Source organism: Channa argus, chromosome 6, assembly GCF_033026475.1.
Source record: "Channa argus isolate prfri chromosome 6, Channa argus male v1.0, whole genome shotgun sequence".
NCBI lineage: Eukaryota > Metazoa > Chordata > Actinopteri > Anabantiformes > Channidae > Channa > Channa argus.
The window spans coordinates 24,164,125-24,184,514 of record NC_090202.1 but is presented as its reverse complement, the minus strand read 5'-3'; the positions used below and the strand labels follow the sequence as shown (position 1 = coordinate 24,184,514).

The following is a 20,390-nucleotide window of genomic DNA, read 5'->3' as shown; positions in this document are numbered from 1 at the left end:
TTACTTATGAATCTCATTGAAATGTTAACCTCTTTATTAACTATTCTGTTATAAAAGAGGCTTAGCAGTATGGGCAATGAGGAACAATAGCGATGTATTCCTGCCTTATTAGCCAAATCAATTCAAATATGACCACAGGGGACCAAACTGGAGGTAAAATCTTTTAATAAGTCAATTACTGCCTTTACAGTGCCTATTTTGTCATTGCTACAAATTGAATTTGAGTGGTATTTTCAGCCACAAACCATAACATGACATTAAGAGCTTAAAAAGCTAGCTTTAAAAGGTTTTTAAAATCAGCCCTCTGCTAATTACAGTTCAGCACATTGATAAACTATACAAATGCAAATTTTGATTTGACTTTCGATTCAGAAGTACAATGTGCTTACTGAATTTAACATCCTGTCTACTATGACTTTTTTTTTTTAACACAATAACACACACAACCAAATCACAACTTTCAGAGAGGTGCTTATCTGCTTATCAATTCGTTTTCTAATAACAATTACTTGTTGAATTATGCCTTTTAATGAACATCCTCTAAAGACATTCTTAACAAAGTTAAATAGCTGGTGTCAATGAACATCTTGAGCGATCTAATTATCACAAAAAAAAAAAAACAACAACACTGCTCTAGCAGCTCTTTTCTTAGATTTCTTAGGACACATTGGTCAGAGAAAACAGACTCAAAATGACTGTGAGACAACTGCTCACTTGAAACAAAGGAAAAACCTTTAACATGATAAAGATGCAATTACCGCCTGCAGGCAAACCCTCATTATCCATGGCCAGAGGAGTCCACAGTGAGAAATACCCCCATCCCCATGATGGCCGTTACCATTTGCACTAAAGGACTGTGTAAACAAACTTTCCTCTGGGCTGGAGAATGGCAAAAATGGCATAAAAACACACATATTAAAGGACACAAAACCCCAGGCATTATTTATGGCTAGTAACAGCATTGCTGCCAACTGTGCACACCTACGTTGTACTGTTCCAAATCTGCATGAGAAAATGAGATTGTGACTGAAAGTATTGGGGAGGGGAAATTAAAGAACCTTCAAAGTCATTTTGAAAGCTTTCCATCTTTGTTTTCCCTCTAGATGACGAGGTAATAGGCTGCTAGTTGTAGTACCCTACAACCAAGCTTAGTGTTGTATCAGACCACAGAATGCTCTACAAGGAACAGGATAAAGAAGGACACAGAGCCAACTCACCATCATATTCAGAGCTCTCTCTCTCTCTGCGGGGCAAAATCAGACTAACTGCCCATTTCTTTCAAAATCCCTAGGATTTCCTAATAGGTCATTGTGTCTGCTTAGAATATAAAGAGTTTCCTATGTCTGAGTACTTTTATTTTTGTCAGAATACAAATCACTGCATCTAAATGAAAACAGCTCAAGGCTACAAAACCTGAGCTGACATACTGATTATCCACTGTTCAAACAGAGTTATCTTAAGCTTTAATCTGCCAGAGAATACGAATAACATGAATATATTCTCATATATGCATTTTATACAGTATGTGTAGAAAACTGGAATTCTTCAGCAGGCTTTATACAGTAAAAAGACCAAAAAAATCCTTTTATTCTGGAACTATTGCATCTACCATCGCTGTAAGCCAGTGATGTTAGATACCTACATTTGACAGCTCTTTAACAATCTACCACTGAGTTCACTGAGGTTTTTGCAGTAAAATATTTCTTTGGTAAATGTGAGCAGGCAGGTTGCTGTCAAAGCTGAACCTAAACTGTACAGGCCCCTTTTTTTCATCCTAAGAGCCTCCAGAAGGTATATTCTAGCTGTAAAACTGTATCTCATGAGTACTTAGAAAGAGCATTCCCCACAGACAAAATGAACACACTGGGAACAACCCTCTGGAGCAGAAACAGCTATCATCAGCTGTGAACCTTGTGCCAATGTGAGGACAACCCTAACTCCAAAAAGTGCATTAACTTGCATTATTTATACATTTATACATTTCTTTCTTGTCTGTGGCTGCCAACTCACCACAGTGAGACTGAGGATGAAACCTTTTGTAAAAGAAACAAATTTAGAGCAAAACCAACAAGTTTTTGATTGCTAGCTGTGGACCTCCTACTGATCATTGATGTGAATAATTGAGGCTTTTATGTGAGCGATTTCCTTTTAACATAATCAGAAATGTTTACTTCCACGAGGAGTCTATCAATTACCACAGTTATATTGTATCAAGCAGTGAAATCAATTCTGATAAAAAGCTGAGGATGTTATCATAGATGAACTGACAAGGATTTCAAGTATATTCTTTGCTTTTGTTGTTTCTGTGTAGTAGTGAGGGAGAACAGTAAATTTGAAATGCAACAAGTTTTAGGGGTCCATCTCAATTCAGTTATGATAAAACCTTCTACTGCTCTAAGTACCATGATAATTTCTTTTATTCATATGCACGATGGCTTGAATTTTAAGGAAGATTAAAGACTACTTTGTATATAGCAGCGGCCTGTGAAGAGTAATTCTGTCTAATGTTTACTCTCATTGAAGGAAAGCACTCACCTGTAGAGCAGTCATGGCCTGTCCAGTTGGGATCACAGCTGCAGGTTCCTGTATCTGCCAGAAAAGCTCCATGTCCAGAGCACTGATCCATGCAGGAGGCCCTGGGGCTCTCACATCCTGGCCCGCCCCACCCCACAAAGCAGTGACACTCTCCCTGGACACATACCCCTCGCCCTGAGCATGTTGGGTCCAGGCAGTCCACTGAAAGAGTCCCAAAAGACAAAGTGAGACACAACTGCTGTTCCCCTCTCAAAGAGGCTACCTGTTATCTCTATTTGAGCCTAAATAATATAAGATAACAAAACTACCGGTTTACTACGTGAACACAGGGAACACACACAAAATGATGCAAGGAAGCCACCGTCAGCCCACCTTCCTGGAAAGGTGGGATTTTAATAAGAAGTGAATTAAATGCGTTTTTAACACAGAGGCTCATGGCATGAGTCTACAGATATTGCCTGCATTCCTGTTAGCATGTTTCTATCATCGGACAAGCGAAACTGCCTCCCAGAGTGGTAAGGAGCTTATTAGGAGCACATTTCTCTAAAATGAAAGCTACGATGATGAGTGATCGGAAGGCTGGAAAACCAAGGCCCACATAAATAGACTGTAAAGGAGAAAATGATGTAAAGTAAGGAAAGGCCTGGGGCAACAGCTAGACATCCTATGTAAGTGAGCATGTTTGACTTTACAGACTATTTGAGGATCAATGTGAGTAAAAAAGCCTTGTGCTAGCTTCTCAGTGCGGCTTCCTTCTGCACACTGCATCAGTGTACATCTTACATGTTTAATTAGTATGAAATCATGAAATTACTGCCTGTCTCCATAGCATCTAATCCCTTTGACATGGTATTAAATAAGGGCTCACTTATTCTGGGATAATTGTGGGAGCATACAATCACAACAATACCACCAGACAATATCAGTGTGGTACACACATATGGCAAATGGGCGTCAAGTAGCAGCAGTGTCGAGCCACTGAGAGCAGCAGGCTGTGCCATGGCAGCTCCCCTTTACCATGACATAAATGGGTATAAAGGCCGTTATCGTGAGACAAACAGGATCTCTCACATCTTAGCAGATGGTTTGGGCACAAGGCACAAAGATCAGAGGCTAACTGACAAGAAACTCTCTCCTGGCAATTAATCATTGTGGCTGAAGGTCGCACGGAAGAAAGGTAAAAATGTTAAAGGGCCCTCGTCCCCTTTTTCCTCCACTCCTTATGGCTAACACTCCACCCAAAATAGAATGGGGGCCTATAGATGTCACAAACCCCCATTTATCAAACTCCCAGGGTCCATTTTTCATCTTGAAATGAGAGCCTTCAAGAGCTGACAAATACAATAGCTCCTTCAATCTTATCTGGTGAACCCTAAGCCAGCATCTTGAATGTGGTGCTTCTAATGGTTATTATCATCAGAATTGTTGTCAGACTTTTAGACAATAAATGGACTGTTCCGATTAAAGTAATACCTTATATCCACGAGTTATACAGAAAAAGTCATCCAGCATACATGCTGTCAACAGTTATTGCTATAATGCTCCTCATGGAGGATATCCTGCCTTTTTCTACTATACACAGTGTTAAACAAGCCATAGCAACTTAATTGCTGTCTTCATTATGAGTATTTTGCTAAAATGTCAAGTGCTAACAAGCTAAACTGGCGGTTATAGGATATTTTAGCCTGATTTATCGAAACAATTACCTTCTTCACAGTTTTCCCCTTTGTAGCCTGGGTTGCAGATACAGGTTCCCACAATACAGGTCCCATGGTTGCTGCATGTGATGTCAATGCACTGGTTGGTAGGAACGTCACACTCGGAGCCCTTCCAGCCACTGTGACACATGCAGCGACCTTTAAGGTATTGACCATTCCCACTGCATAGCACTGGACAGGCCGCTTTGAAAAGAGCAGACAGCATACATCCATTTGAATAGAGTCCTCCAACCATAGCATCATCGAAAGTGAGCGGGCGGAAAAGCAATGATCTGACAAAGCGCTGCTGACCAAAATATTAAAAGGTTTGCTTTTGTGTGCAAAATAAAGCACAAACTACTGCCTTTTACCATTTGGTGCAGCTGTGACCCAAATTGTAACAAAAACACGCAACACATATGTCATACGTTTACAATGGCTGTTTTGAAGCTGTTAAAAATAAAGAGGAGTTAAAATAAAGTGTAAAATGTGGTGCCAATCAACACATGGATAACAGGCGGCAGCGCTGAATGTGTAACTGTAAACTGTATGTAACTAAAACAAACTACAGTACTATTGATCTAAACATTGCCTAAAATGGGGTTTTAATATAATTAGGTGAAAAATAAATACAGCATTAAAACCAATCAAATCAATCAAATAAATATCATTACAAGCCCTGCAGGTGAAGCTCTCATCCCTGAACAGCTATTCTTTAAAATGTAACACAATACAGCAATAGGAGAGATAGATGTAAAAATGAATTATCTTGAATAATACTACTTGATTTAATAATAAAGATCGGGAGTACAATTAAAAGTAATTGTACAATTTAAATTGCATTGATCTGGTCATATGGTGAGTAGAATTTGATCAGGATTTCAAAAACGTTATGCATCCGAACAAAGGAGATCAATAAAGACATTATGACTGTGTAAGTGACTCACCTCGCCCACAGTCAGGTCCTTTGAATCCTAAAAAGCAGTGGCATGTTCCAGCAACACAGTCACCATTCCCAAAGCAGTTACTGGGACAGTCATCAATAGAATCTGCGAGAGAGCAATCAGGGGCTTTTCTGAGTAATGCGGTTTGAAAAACATTTTTCCTCCCACTAATTTTCTCTGGGTTGATTATTATCCCTATGCTAATGACAGTAATAAGCACAGGCTCCACAATTCTGTCAACAGTTCTGTTTCACTGCTAAACATTTTAGTGTTACTAATGTTCGGTAGAATTCACTAAAAGGGCCTGATCACCTGGGCTTCCATCAAAAGTTTTCAAAGTACAGCAAATAAACTCTCAGAAGTTCCAAATGCAGTTGAAGGACTGACAATAACTGGCACTGGATCGGCTGCATTTTCTCACTGTCATATGAAAGGCCGGATGTGGAAAACACTGAACGTAGCTGTGAATATCTCCATGTAGAAACGTCTTTGTGTGACTAACCTGTGTACCTGTTTATAAGAGATCATAATAAATGTTTTGTTCTACTTTAAATGATGCCTTCAGTCCCCTCTTTGTCTTTCAGGTATATCATATGTTAAACATCGACCTTCACATTTTTTATAGGCCTCAACCTGCATGGAAACACATGTTTTCCGTAATGACAAACCCATGGATTCTGTTTGCTAATAGACTGAGGGCATTTTGTGCAGTGCAAAACAATCAGATAAGCATGTCTCCACTCCTCATTTCCTCTATTGATCTATCTAATTAAATCAAATATGTTGGCAAAATAAGTATTTTGACTATCATCTTCAGACACTTTGTTTCAGCTGAAATAAGAGTGACCACTGATCTCTGAGGTGTTCGACAGCAGCAGAATCCTGAAACACGATGCTCACTGAATTAAGCCTGAAATGGTGCTGAAAAATATTCAATCTTGTCCATTGCCTTCAGGCAGAAGAAGCTCTGAGGCAAAACTTACTGAACAAAGAATCTCTTGTGCTCCACAAAGGCCTAGAAATATGAGCCGTGGATTTGGCTTCCCTTTACTCTGGAGAGTCAATCATCACTGAGGATGCAATTCAAGACAGAGAGAAGAGACAAATAGAGAGGGAGAGAGAGAAGGAGACAGCCCAGAGACAGAGTGAAAAGAGAGGAGGGTAGGCAGTGAGCAGGGAAAATGCTGCTGTCTTCTGTGCTGCATGCTTGCCTTTGCCATGGTGGGTTAGTAAAAGGATGCAGGAAAGTCTACCCCGTGGGTGGGGTGAAAGCAAGTCAGCGTTTTGGTGTGGTTTTGAAAATGTCTAGAACATCTAACAGGAGGCCTAGGCCTTATTCCTTGCAGCTAGAAAAAAGAGCAGTGTTTGTGTGAAGTGGTGCGTTGGAGAGAGGTGTGGCATGTGTGCATTCTTAGCAGGAGAGATTCCTTGAGGAAGTACAGTTATGGAAGTGAGATTCTTGCAGCTTACACACATGGAGACAAAAATTGTAGTTTATAGTTCATCTAGAGAGATCCTACTTAAACTTCAAAAAGCAAACCCCTGACATATGAAGCGGGCAACTAGTTTACATGAATGCACCTTTAATTAAGCCATCCTTTTTTTATCATGAGTGTTTCTTTGCTGAACCACATTTCTTCCATTCTAAAATCTATTTTAGTAGACTGCATATTGCCCGGGTCTACTGCATGTGTTTCCTCTGAGAGCATGGAAGAGAGGCCATGAATATCTCCTAGCCACACACTCGACGTAGGCCAACACATAAATCATGAATTCAAGCAGAGCTTCATTGAAATTCATTACCCTTCATGTCAGGGGAGCTAACTATTGTGTGAGTCTCTGCAGTGGGTAAGGACAGAGTAGCTTGCAATAGGCAGGTTTAATCAGCGTCTTGCCATGCTCTCAGAGGATGGTCCCACACCTTTGAATGATGGGTGGTTGTGTACAGAGAGAGCCTCTGCTATAGAGTGAAACCAGATGTAAAGTAAGACATTGGTGTTGGGTCTGTGCTTTCCCTTGCGTTTCTCCCCTGTATAGGAAGCTGTGTCGGATTTGAAGCATGTCTGGCACCAGGCAGCAAGGACAAATGGCTTCATGCTCCACAGGGCAGTGATACAAAACATTCAGGGGGACACATTTCACATTGCCATGAAGCCACAGCCAAGTAATGAGGAGTAACCCAGATTAAAGACAGGGACACTCTATCCCCCCAGATGTATTAGTATGGCATGGCTGTGTGCAAGAAGCTTCCATTTAATACATGTGAAGAGAACATGGTGCCTCACAGACAGTAATATAAGACCTTTTTTCCTACCAACGCTGTCAGAAACACTAAAATAATTTTACTGTTAGTGTCTTATAAACAATGCTGCTTGTGTCTCTCAGTGCACCTGTTCTAGATATTGTTCACATATATTTCTATACCTGGGCTGCTCTATTTGAAGGTCAACTCCATTCCTCTACGGCTCAATACAATTCAGGCAGTTGGTGAGATTCAATTTCTGCTGAAGGGCACTTAACCGGTGACCCATTTTAGAAAAGGGCCCCTCTGCCTCCCTTGGAGCTTCTGTGGGCAGATCAGCTCCGATACAAATGAACAGCGGCAGAATTCTGGCTCTGACTAAGCCACCACCCCATCCTATCCCCATCCGTTGCCCAGAACGCTTTATCCAAAGGCCACACAGACCTCATGTGCATCCAGTCAAGAAGAAATAAGCAAAAGTAAACATGCTGCCCTGACTTCTTCCCCTGCTTGTGTCATATAATATATTTAGTATTGAATTACAGCTGTTCTTGGTACATGGGGGGGGGGCATAGTGCATCTCTTGCCTGTCTCCGTTTGGTGTTACATTGGTGATGAGGACAGCTTCTCATCGATCTGCTGCCTGGCACAAACCCTGTCACAGATGGACTCTGGCCCAGGAGCTTTTAATTAAAGAGCATGTGAGAACAGCTCCCAGCTGCCATCACTGTGAAAGTCGACACCTCTAGCCCTCTCACACCTTGCTTGATACAGCAGTGCTAATCAAAGGCGCTTTAGGGAGAACAAGGAGGAGCGTACAAAACGGAATCAACTCCACAACGAAAGATGTATGTCTACAACACATCTGTGTGCCTCACAGTTAGTCAGAGGAGAGAACTATCTTCCCTACTTTGATAAATGGAAAGTAGATGGAAATTGGAGCAAATCATGATCAAAAATGGCACTAGCAGGAGGGTACAATCATACTTTCAATTGTATGCAAATGGTTCCCAGAAGCTGGACCCCTGATTTGCTCGGAAGACACTCAGGCTAATGAGGATATTATGATCTCTCAATGCCCTACTCAGGGGCATGGCAGGATAGCACTGATGTCCTGATTTTTGTAATATTCGGCTTCACCTTGATTAACCTGCACTTTTCTTGGGTATTGAAATCTGCCAAAAATTGTCTCTGACTCGTGCTCCAAGTCCGGACTGTTTGCTGTGCAGTGCTGCTAGCAGGCATTATATGGATTACGTGCATTTCATATTACAGTTTTTACTGTAGCAGCAGGTCATGCCCAGGGTGCTCACCTATGGCAGTGGTGAGGAAGGACACAGTTTCAGTTTCTTTTCCGTCGTTGTAGATGGCCAAATGCCAAATGCCTGAATCCATGTACTGGATGAAGCCTGTGTCATGTGTGGTGATGGGTACTAGACTCCGTTGCATACCCACAGGTCCCTCCAAACCATGGACGTCCTGGGCCAGGAGCCGTCGCCCATCCAAAAGCTCCACAAAGTCAAACTGCAGACGGACACAGAGAAAGTGAGTAAGACTGACAGATTGACTGCAGACATGCCATTAGAGTGACACATGACACTTGAGTGCTTTCAGTCCTCTTTATAGCAGAGCATCGTTTGGTCTGCATGAATACCTCAAATCCAAGTCTTGACACAATGTGGCTGGATGGGCTGTGATCATTTCATAGTTCACATATCTTAAACGAAGGCCTGTTTGTAGCTATTAAAGCGAAATAAGAGAAGCTCATGGAAAAAATTTGGGGTTGAATTTTACCAAGTAACATCTGCAACAATTAGCTTCATTTCAGTAGGGACTCAGTGAATACCAAAGACTGCAATTCATTTTCATCTACATAAGGAAGGGAATCTTGACTCATCTGCACTCTCCACTCTGTGCGCAATCAATCACAGTACAAAAACTCCACTCTAGATTATTTTCTTTTCAGTAAAAATATAGGAAAGAGACAAACACGATCCTCTGACTGAAAAATAAATCACGCTTGATATTAATGCAAACAAAAATCATGCTATGAACAATTTGCTGAACTACAGTTAAATTTACAGCACAAATCTAAACCGTGGTAACAACACAGACCAATGCGATTAATAACACGTTACATATGATTCTGTGCAGCACACGCGTAGGAAATTAGTGGTAAGAAAAATTGAGCACTGTATTTTTGTTTGATTCATTGATGATGCTGAACCTGAAAAAAACTTACCATACATCCTTTCTGCAACAAAGTGATCCATAATACAACACAGAGATTTATGAATTGGTTTGTATTCATGACAGGCTCCTACATGGTTAGATAGATTTTTTTTTAAACAATATCCCAATTTATATTCTGCGGCGGAGGAAGAATGGGAAAGAAGCTGAATCCTTAGACTATGCAGAGATGATTGTAAATTGTTTCACACAGCATCGCATTAACAATTTACCATTGTCTTTCACAAACAATACTGTGAAACTCGTAAGGCCTTGTTACGGAAAACACTGAAATGTGCTGACTTAAAGTTCCCAAAACACTTAAATTTCAAACTCAGACTACTAATAACAATAAAAGAGCATAATTAATATACAGTAGTAACAAGTGTCCGTAACATTCAAATATCCCCTTACCTGTGTGTGTGATGGAGGTAGGCCTCTCCTTCCATAGATTCCTACTAAGGCATCTTTGCTAAGGGACACATTGAATTTCAGGTACATGGGATGATCAATGAAGACTTGGGACCTCCAGAAGATACCAGGAGGGATCTGCTGTGCGACCTTGCGCCCAACGTCAATCTCCCCCATATCTATATAGCTGTCATCTGGGAACAAGCTGTCCAATTTGCCTGCATTGCACACAGAGTAAATCGGTCAAAGATGTCACACCATTAATCCAGCATGTGGAGGGCAGAGGGAGTCTGCTGAAGCATGATAGTCTGACCATATCACAGATGTTTAATCACGTCACTGACAGACGGAGAAGAAATATAATAAATGACCCCTCTGACCATTGCAAATAGTTCTCAATAACCTGACTGAATAACTGTCTGGTCCTCAAACAATAATCTTCTGTTGACTGTTGACTGAAACAAACAAACAAAAAAAGTCTTGGCAATGATGAAATATGCTTTTATAACAGGTGGCACTGATTATTGAATGAATCAAGGACATGAACACGTTTTATAAATAAAAACAAATAAAAAATAAATAGTGACAAAAGGTTCTAAAAATACAATTTAAAAGACCAAACATATGGTGTAAAAATGGTTATGAAAATAGTTGAGAAAAAAACACAACAGCTTTAATACTGTGATAAAATTGTTATAACTGAAAAAAGTGATGCAGTGAAAATTGTAAATATTACAGAGAAGCATCTCTATCACTAGTACCCGCTCAGGTACTAGCTTTCACTGCCAAAAATTGTCCATATGTTCCATAATACAACTTATATTGGACTCTGTGGAGATGGCAACATCTGTTTGCCCATGTAGCTGAGCTAATTTCAGCAGTGATGTTTACTAAAGCAGACGCCCATACAAACTACCCCCAGGACTTGGTGGCAGACACGGCTTTAGGTTACACGTGGCACGGCAGATGGCAGTCTTGTCAAAAGTCCATCAATGGCAATGGGTTTTATCTGAGTAGACAGAGTCCTCGTTCTCAGGATGCGAGTATTACATAATGTTACCACACGCAGGCTCCTTTTCCATGTAGGGGTGTGGACTTATTTATGCAGCACATTTTCGGTGTACTCATCAGCTGTTTAAAGAAATCATCAAGAGAGACCAGAGATAATGGGCCACATGTTTAAATAAATGGTTGTTGTTCTGCAAGCTAAAATACGACATGATGCTTTGAAGGAAAGACGCAGAAAGTCAGAAACAAACTGAATTTTAAAAACTGTACTCATCTGCATCACCTTGATAAAACATTAGATCGCTCACCACCGCTTCTCACGACAGCACTGCAGAACGAGATGTATTTAAAAAAAACTATGGCTATTGATTTCCTATCAGCAACAGCTGCCATGCAGTGGTCTGCACTCAGATGTAGTCATGCTCGTTGTTAGCCAAACACACTTTCTGCCGTCTAGTAAATAAAAAAGACAACTCCTGGATTCATCTATATGGTAATGACCCCATCTTCTACCTATTGTACTCTACCAGTAGCATATCACATGCTCAAATCTGGACCCATTTACTAAAGAATGGAACAGAGCAAACTTTTCTACAGTCAAGCAGTTGGTACCGTGGGGTGTGCACATGCTTTCTTTGGCTGCCAGGAAAGGCAGCCCAGGCTAGGAGATGAAAGGATCACATCCGTTCTGAAGGGGACAGAGTGGCTAATCCCCCTCCAGCCCCTGGATACACAGTCCCTTAAGCTGTCCCATTTTCTCCCTCCAGGAACAAATAACACTTTCCCACTTACAACAACTTTCATAGGATTACAATGCAGATCTCAGTGCATGCCATAGGGATAAGTGAACACAATGTGAAACTGGATGACAAAATAATAACAAACTTGCTTCAGCTTTAGAATGTCATCAGTAAACTTTTAAGATTTGAAAAACTTTTTTTTCCTCCCCCTGTGCGGCGTTTTCTGATGTGGATGCATCAGTGTTCAGAGATCCATCCAATTATCCTAAAAGAATCTGCTGCATCTGTGTATGGTTACTTAAGCATCATTCAGTGGAAAAGAATTTGTTTTAAAAGTATTATCCTTTTATAAATGTACTTACTGTCATCTTTTCCCCTGCGGTCGGATATTTCCAAGCCTGTGTTGCCTAAAGGTGGCAAGCTCAGGTCAGTAGGAAAAGGTAGGCCACTTGTATTATCCTCTGACAGCTGGTACATCTGTCTCTGCATGGGCTGCAGGTGCCAGTTTAATCCAAAAAGGTGCATGGCTGAAATATTGAAGACAGAATTGGTTTAGGTTAAGTTACCTTTAATGCATTTCATCTGAGCAACACAAACTGTATTCCATAAATCAAACATGAAATAACTCCCTAAACTGTCAAGGAACTACTGTATGAAAGTTTTTTAATGCCAAGGTGACAGCTGTGAGGTGGGGACACACGAAGTAAATTTTAGAAGAATAAGGAACAATACTTGGTTTAATGGTTAATGGCATTTCTTTAAAAGTGCTGAGTGGTGAGATCAGGAGATAAATGCTATCCTGACCCCATAGGACAACATCTGTCTCGCCACAGCGACATGGCATGGACTGTCCCCAGGGCCCTGTGATTTTTTTCCCGCCTAGTACCTTTCTATTCCCCTACTAAACACACACACACACACACAGCCGGAAGACACCAGGGGTGTTTCAATGTGAACACAGTGGATGAAGCATGCTGATATTTTACAAGGTCAACAAAAGAAATGTCCTTTGGAACAATAGTAGTGGAGTGCAGGGCAGAGGAGGAGGGGCTGACGATGACAGATCACCAATAAGAGAATGGACAAGACGAGCTTAGTAAGCCAAAAGCCACGTTGGAAGTCAACAGTCAGCAGGAAAGGCCTAGAAACTCAATATAGCTATTTTATCAGTTTGTTGGTTCCCTTAAGCTCCTCAAGTAATTAACCACACAATTTAATTACAAAGAATAAAAATTATCTTAGAGTTTAGGCTCAAGCTGGGAGTTAGGTTCTCTTCAGTCCCCTCAATGTCATTTTCTTTAAATGTGACCATTCCGACAATAAAGCAATTGACTGTGCCTGTTATTACTTAAAAGCTAAACTAATTATGTGTTAGTGGAATCTAAAAAGCTTTAATTATACTTTTTCATGTATGTTAAATAAATGTATAATAAATCAAATTTAATGCCTATTTTCAGAGCTTGATACACACACACACACTACAGTTGAATTTCTTTGGTTAAAAAGCATAGTGATTACATATTTGCGTGTGATTAATTTAAGTAAACTATGCTCATTAACAAAGGAGCAAAAACACACAAGTCAAAAGGACTTTTATACTTTTATTAACCAGTGATACCCTGGGGTTAGAGAATGTGGTTAAAACACAAGAGCCATGACTGAAGTTATTAAGAGCTACATTTTCTTTCAACAATATACAGTACATTAATAATTGATGTTAGTGAGGGAAAAAAAGCTCGGAGTGCACTGACTGATTTGCAGACTGTTACAGTTCAGTAGACCAAGTTCTGACACTGCTATGTCTTTAGATAAAAATGTGACTTTTTACAAGGCAGATGCTAAACTAAAGACCATAATTTGCCTCATTAAGCAACAGATACAGTATTAAATCTGTCACTAACTGAAGCTAATATGACTGTGAAGTGGTAAATCAGACCAAGCTATAGTGTCCAGTGAATAGAAAATATTGCGTCATTGTCAGAGGAAACTGCAGGAACCTCTGCCAAACTGATGTATCAGAAACCTGAAAAGAATGAACATACCCGTGGAACTTAATGAAAAATTTGTTTATCTTAAACACCACTCTGATTACTTTATTTAGAGCTTGGGCCAAGATTAATTGTCTGTCCTTAAACAATAAAAAAATGACACAAGAATAACTAATAATTTCATATTTAATATCATATTTACAGTAAATAGGTTTTTTTTAAGAGACAGGTAGCAATAGTCTAGTTATTAGAGAAAATGCAACATTCTCTAAGATTCTGAAAGTTCAACCGCAATACCAGCATCTGTTCTGTGACTGCCCAGTGCCTGTGGAAGTGACAGTGTGTCAGTAGAGGACAACCAGCGAAGAGACAGATGGCTTTGTTTATCATTTTGTAAGCTGCAGAAATACACTGCTTTTGATTTGTAGCTCTACATTGACTGGCGAAATGGAAAAAGTCACTGTATGTTGCTGACAGAACTATCGCAAAGTCACCAGGCAGGGTCTCGTTCCAAGAGTCCTAGTAATCACGTCTTTGTGAGCCTCCCTCTTCATCCTATCCATCCCTGAGGCCTCTAATGGAGAACGGTTGAAGAGGCGTCCCTCGCTCATCCTTAAAGATTTACTTCAGCGCCTTCTTGGTATCTATGATATGCAGAGCACTGGACGTGAGCCAGTGAAGAGCCTCCCGATTTTGTTTTGCTTGCTTTTCAAACTTTGCAAACACTGTTCAATGACACTCAGGATTGCTGCAATTGGCTGCAAAATGAAGACAGGTTGTTGGAGTCGCGAGGTACTCGTACTAACGAGACGGCCACTGGCAGAGACAAGCTGTGTCTGTGTTCCCGCAATACTATTGACCTGTCAAGATTACATCACTTAGCAGCATCACCCATTTTGTCCTAAGCATGTCGTGCCCTCCTTTCCCTTATCTCTTGGTAGGAAGTCGGGTCACGCCATGTGCCAATTAGGAGCAGAGGTACTGTAGTAAAGGACCTATCAGCCAATACGAGGAAGCCAGCACATATTGCCGTGGGTCATCTGCCAGCATTTCTGTGCTTCTATCCTCTGATCAGAAGAGCACTTTACAAGTAGTGCACACTGCAATGGAAGCTATGAAAGTAGAACCTGAATTTCTCATCTTAGCGGTCAAAACTATCACTATCTTGATGCATTTAAAAAAACAAATACTGAATGGAAATTATTCTCAAATGCCTTGGAGTGAGTGAATACGTTTTAATGAAGCTCTTGGAACATGAATAGGTGTTTCTCACTTTATAATTTCTCACTTAACTACTGTAGATTTATACGTCTCTCTTACTCTGCCAGTCTAAATTTGTGTAAATCACAGCTCTTGCACTCAACTCGTGTGGGTCAGTTTAATTTGCACATAATTTTAAAAAATGTAGAATGTGAAGAATGTGTAGAATGACTGACTTAGGCTTTTTTCTGTGAAACTTGAATTGGATATTATATGTTGGGGCTTATATGTTTGTCCTGCAGGTCCAGTGATGCACCTTCAGGATAAAATCTGGGTGGGACAAGTGAAAAAGCAGTGCTTGACCACTCCCTTCCTCCCTCCCTCCCTGTGGTCCCCTTTAACCCAGCTGATTCAACTGGAGGTGCTGATCGGCCAGCAGGTCAGAATGTGTTCATACTGGGCGGCTTCCAGGCATGAGTGTGTGTAACTGTGTAAATGAACGGGACATTTCTAAAACAGAGACATCATATTGACACTACTATAAATTAATAAAGGTTTATAAATACAACTGACTGTGTTTCAGTCATTCTATCACTGATTTTCCCTTTTACCTTTGTAGCCAATCCTTTACAGGTCAAGGTCAGACCTGAGTGTGGGCTTTTTGAATGAAGCTTGTCAACATGTAATTACTTCCTTGTTTGTGTGGACTGCCAATATTTACAACTAATTTTCACCCATCAGTGGCAGTCATATAGGAACATATAGTTGTTTCAACTGATCTTTTTTTAGTAACATTAAATTCTCTGCTCAATACATCGAGAAATATTGTTGGCATATTTGTAGAGTAGCTCACACAGTTACTCTGACAGAAACTGTGGCATGCTAAATAATACGGTAACCTTATTCCAAAAATGGTGCTGCCAGGCAAGTGCAGGTGTCCCATGGGGTTTTTTGACAACCATAACTAAATTATTATTGCAACGTAGAAGTACAATTACAGTTAGTCATTTAGCAGACACTTTTATCCAGAGCGTGCTCTAATATGGGCTCCTTAAAAGTAACACATGAGCAATTTGGGGGGTTCAATCACAGTTTAGCATGGATCAGAGGGAACCAGTAGTCAAACCAATGACCCTGTGGCTTGTAGCCTTCTGCTCTAACAACTGCACTACAGCCTGTCCTGCCTATACTCGGAGAGAACTATAAAAGAAGTTATAGAAATTTATTGGATCTAGTTACATGATCAAATACAACCGTGTTGATGTTCTCACTCACTCTATTCTGAAGGTAAAACATTTCGGGAGGAAAATAAATTTACTGATAAAGCTAAAGACAAACCCAGGGGGTCTTTATATGTCGGATATTAGCAAGAATCTAGTTTTAGCACAAAGCCATAGTGATTAATGGCTTTATTAATTAAAAGTGAGGCATAAAGAAGAAGGCTTTTTAAATTGGCTCAACTGTTTGATGGCGAAAGGTTCCTACATAACTACAAGGCCATGTTGATATTAATTTAAACAACCAAAAAACAAACAGATGAGAAGAACTTGTATTTAAAGAAAGAGACAGAGACACACAGTTGCAATGTGGGAGGGAGTGTGTGTGTCTGATAACACTTGTTATCAAGTCTGTATTGCTCGTATATGAATACAGGTGTGCCTTAAGATTTTGCTTTACCCTGTGGTGGGCTTTGGACCACTGACCTAGCAGGGATAGGTATCTGAGATGTGAATGCATTCATTAAATACAGTGTCATGGGGTTTTTCTTATAAAAGCATTTAATTGTATACATGACAATGATATCAATTTTTTTTCCCAAGTAATGATTTTTTTGTCTTACTAGTAATTTAGTCTTTATGGAGTATATAGATGTATATACCCATTCATTCGTTATGAAAACAGAGGAGTATTTCCATCTCTTTAAGCTCTTTTCTATTTCGAGTAATATCAGTATTGACAAATCTAGAGGATGCTGCAAATGCAATAAAACTGTAGGATAGTGAAAGGTCAAATCAAACGCGGCAGTAATATTCTTAACTACTGGAAGAAAAAAAATGGTTAAATCTGTGTTGCAGAAAGGCTTTTTCTGGGCTGGATGATGATTTAGTGAAAGGCCCAAACACTTTGTCCTTGGCTAGATACCCAGGGTGAATTGAAGCGAACACAGGAGGATACTGATGACCTTAAAATGAGGAGAATATAACAAATGTGCTAATGAGTGAGCGGCCACAGAGAAAATAGTGCCATCTTATACCCCCGACCTCTTTGCGCCTCAAAAATGTGCAGATTTACAAAGCTGTGACATAATAAATACATGATGCAAGTCAAAACATCTGTCATGAGGCATAATTGGGTTCATTAGACATCTCACCCAGAGTTCCCAATTACAGGCCTCAATAATTAATTGCACTTGAAATTAAATGTATTTTCTCATCAGCCTTTAATTAAATATGGCCCCCGTTCTTGATTGGAAATTCCGGTCTTAGGGAGAGGTTTTGTTTCCAACATGTTTACTTGAGGTGCATCGGGAGATGGCCTGAGTTTTGCAGGGTATAATTACACAGTGTGATTAAGCACTATCAGGCTGATGAGCCGTTCTTTTTGGCCAGGTCACAAGCGGTAAACAGTCGACAGATATTATTCTTCTACTTCTATAACCAGGCCACACTGCTGATGCCAGAAATAAACCAGAACTTGCTCACTCTCAACATCATTGATTTAAAATTGCTGTGTACATAGATAATCACCATAAGCCCCAACCAGCTGATTCCTTTTTTTTATTCCAGCGCTGTTCTGAATTACAAATGAAACAATTTAAATGGCTGCGGTAACAAAAAAAATGAATAATCGGATTTTAGTTCGTTTGGCCTCAAGGAAAAGCAAAAACGATAGCTTTCATGATTGTTATAGCATAATGCATATCTATAACAAATGTCCTCAATGAAGAATTAATTTATCTCACTGACGAAGGCCATGCAGAAGGATCTGCTGCCCTTGCACTGAGTTCATGCAAATTAACTACTGTGTTGTCACCATTGCTCTATTTTAAAAGCTATTTTTGTTTTTGTCGGAGACCGAATTCAGCAGAGTGCATTTATATGTTAAACAGGTACTAACAACAAATCTAATGTATATGACAATGGTAAACATATGAAATAATGCATTAACGTTTGAAATATCCCTTAATTGACAGATCAGGCACAATTTTACTGTTACTGTTAACGATTTAATTTGGATCACCCCATCTCTGGAACAACAGACATCAAACCTAAGACTTACTTGGCCAATTTAGTCAACATGCGATTCACGAAACTCGTGCAGAGCCTTAAGATTGTCGGCATATGACCTTAAATGGCCGCAAACCCATTCAGAAGAAGAAGCCAAAGTCACATTTTCCCTGAACCAACGTCTAGACAGTTTCAGTACAATGCTGGAAACACTTGTTTTAAACAACAGGTTTGGGAAATCATTTTTGTGAAGAAATAAAAACAAATCTCTGGCCCTAGTGAAGTGTTGGTTTTTACATTGCTGGCAGAGCAGGTTGCTTGGAATAAACAGAACATGGACTGGATGGCTATTTAGCAGAGTTGTATATAGATAACTGAATGTTTTTCTTTTACACAGATAATGTAAATGCTGTATTATCAGATATGGATGCCATTCCCTTAGAGCAGAACTGATTTGATAGCATAACTCCAATATCACAACCGACGGTCTGTCACCCAGCTTGGAACTAGGTGTGCTGGTCAAGAAATGAAAACTCAATGAGATAAATATGTTAAATGGGCAGCTTTCTCTTGTGTCATGGCTGAGGTCTTTTTAATTCATTCCCTCCCTGGCCTATTCACTAGAGCAAGAAACTGGAATGCTCATCGCTGCACATTTAGCCAAGCCCATCTATGAATGATAATGTTATTTCAATGAGGTGTATGGAGAATCTGTGAATTCCCTTCTAACTATCCTCACATACTGTAAGGTGCAGAGTTCAGATTCAACACTAATAAAACCGGGCGACAGAGGAAACACAATAGAGCATGAACTCATCCTTCGTCTGCCAGTTAAGTGAGGGTCAGGGATGGGGGACTCCTACAAACCAGGATGGCTTTCAGGAGCATCAGAGGTGACTTACCAATGAAGTAGGCCAATAAGAACAGCAGTGTTACAGAGATGAGAATGGCACTGAGAGCAGCACACTTCCAGTTGCAGTGCTTGTAAGGTTTCTTCAAACTGAAGGCAGGTCGAGAGAATGTGTTTCGAGGCAGGGGGCGTGGGGGAGGCGAGTACACCGTGCTGGAGGTCAAAGGGTATCCTGGTGATGTTGTGCAATACATTGGTGACGTTCCACCTGGTTTGAACAAGAAGTGCCTGGAAAAAACACAGGTTCTTTTTAGCCTCAACAAAAACACTCAGTGCTCTGGGAAGTCTGTATAATTGTTGGTCACAAGTACTTTCCTTTCCACCGGTAGGCAATTCTGTCTCAAAGCACATAGTGTTACTGTAGTCATGTGTCTTCTAGATTAGTGAGACTACTAAAGCATACTGGGATTTGCACAGTCTAAACTGTTAATCAATATTATATGTAATTTACAGGACTAATGACTGCAGCTGGCCCTTGTTTATGTGCTCATGCCAACGTGGTGAAGTGTAATTCCCTATAACTATGTGTCAAAGCGGTCCAGAGGAGAGATACACAATGTAAGGTTGCAGTATGGAGCTGAACAGATTTATTCGCCCTTGAAAAACATGGCTGGCTATCTCAGAATACATGTGTAGAGCTGCGTGTCCAAGTGCTGTATGATCAGCCCATCAGAGAGTCAGTGGCAGCAGCACTGTTGTCAAGGCCATTTTACTGACAAGTTTACAAGAAGCTCACGAGCGACAGTGACATGAATGTGATTGAACGTCACATTACAATGAATGATGTGGAAAGTCACTGAGGCCATATTTTATTCATAAACATTTGGACAAATCTCTGACACGTCCTATGTAGCAATAGGAGATAACATGAGCAAGTGTGTTTCATAAAGCGGTCATGTTTAACATGAATCAAAAACAATTCAACGCAACAATGTGACTTAATGCAAATTGTTAGTTGTAATAAACAGGGAAGGGACAAATACTGCAAAGATTCTAGCACTACAGAAGACACACATTGTTGATTGACAGCATTTCAAAACAGAGGATGTTTGATGGGAAAACAGCGCAGGCAATTGTTTTCATGGCAAAAAAGGAGATTCTGACAGTAGTGTGAGCCAGATAGCAAACATGCAACATACCCATCATTGTACGCGGCATCATGGCGTGCTGATGCCAGAATGTCCATCTCAATGAGGTTGTCCTGTAAATTCTCTAGGAATGTCTGCTTTGCTATGTTTCTACACACAGGTGGAAAGATG

The 20,390-nt window shown here is 40.2% G+C and overlaps 1 protein-coding gene across 13 annotated transcripts in view; it reads right to left on the bottom strand.

The window, feature by feature from the left end:
• Window positions 1-20,390, bottom strand: part of tenm4 (teneurin transmembrane protein 4) — a 139,856-nt gene that overhangs the window by 53,985 nt on the left and 65,481 nt on the right. For 8 of the 13 annotated variants that reach the window (XM_067507781.1, XM_067507784.1, XM_067507786.1 and 5 more), the window contains 8 exons: window positions 20,271-20,369; window positions 19,124-19,359; window positions 12,169-12,333; window positions 10,062-10,276; window positions 8,732-8,942; window positions 5,180-5,281; window positions 4,242-4,436; window positions 2,536-2,736 (listed from right to left, as the gene is read on the bottom strand). In XM_067507781.1, the coding sequence (XP_067363882.1) occupies window positions 2,536-2,736; window positions 4,242-4,436; window positions 5,180-5,281; window positions 8,732-8,942; window positions 10,062-10,276; window positions 12,169-12,333; window positions 19,124-19,359; window positions 20,271-20,369 (1,424 nt within the window). The remainder of the gene's footprint in view (window positions 1-2,535; window positions 2,737-4,241; window positions 4,437-5,179; window positions 5,282-8,731; window positions 8,943-10,061; window positions 10,277-12,168; window positions 12,334-19,123; window positions 19,360-20,270; window positions 20,370-20,390) is intronic. The other 5 variants (XM_067507788.1, XM_067507793.1, XM_067507790.1 and 2 more) reach the window with 1 other exon arrangement.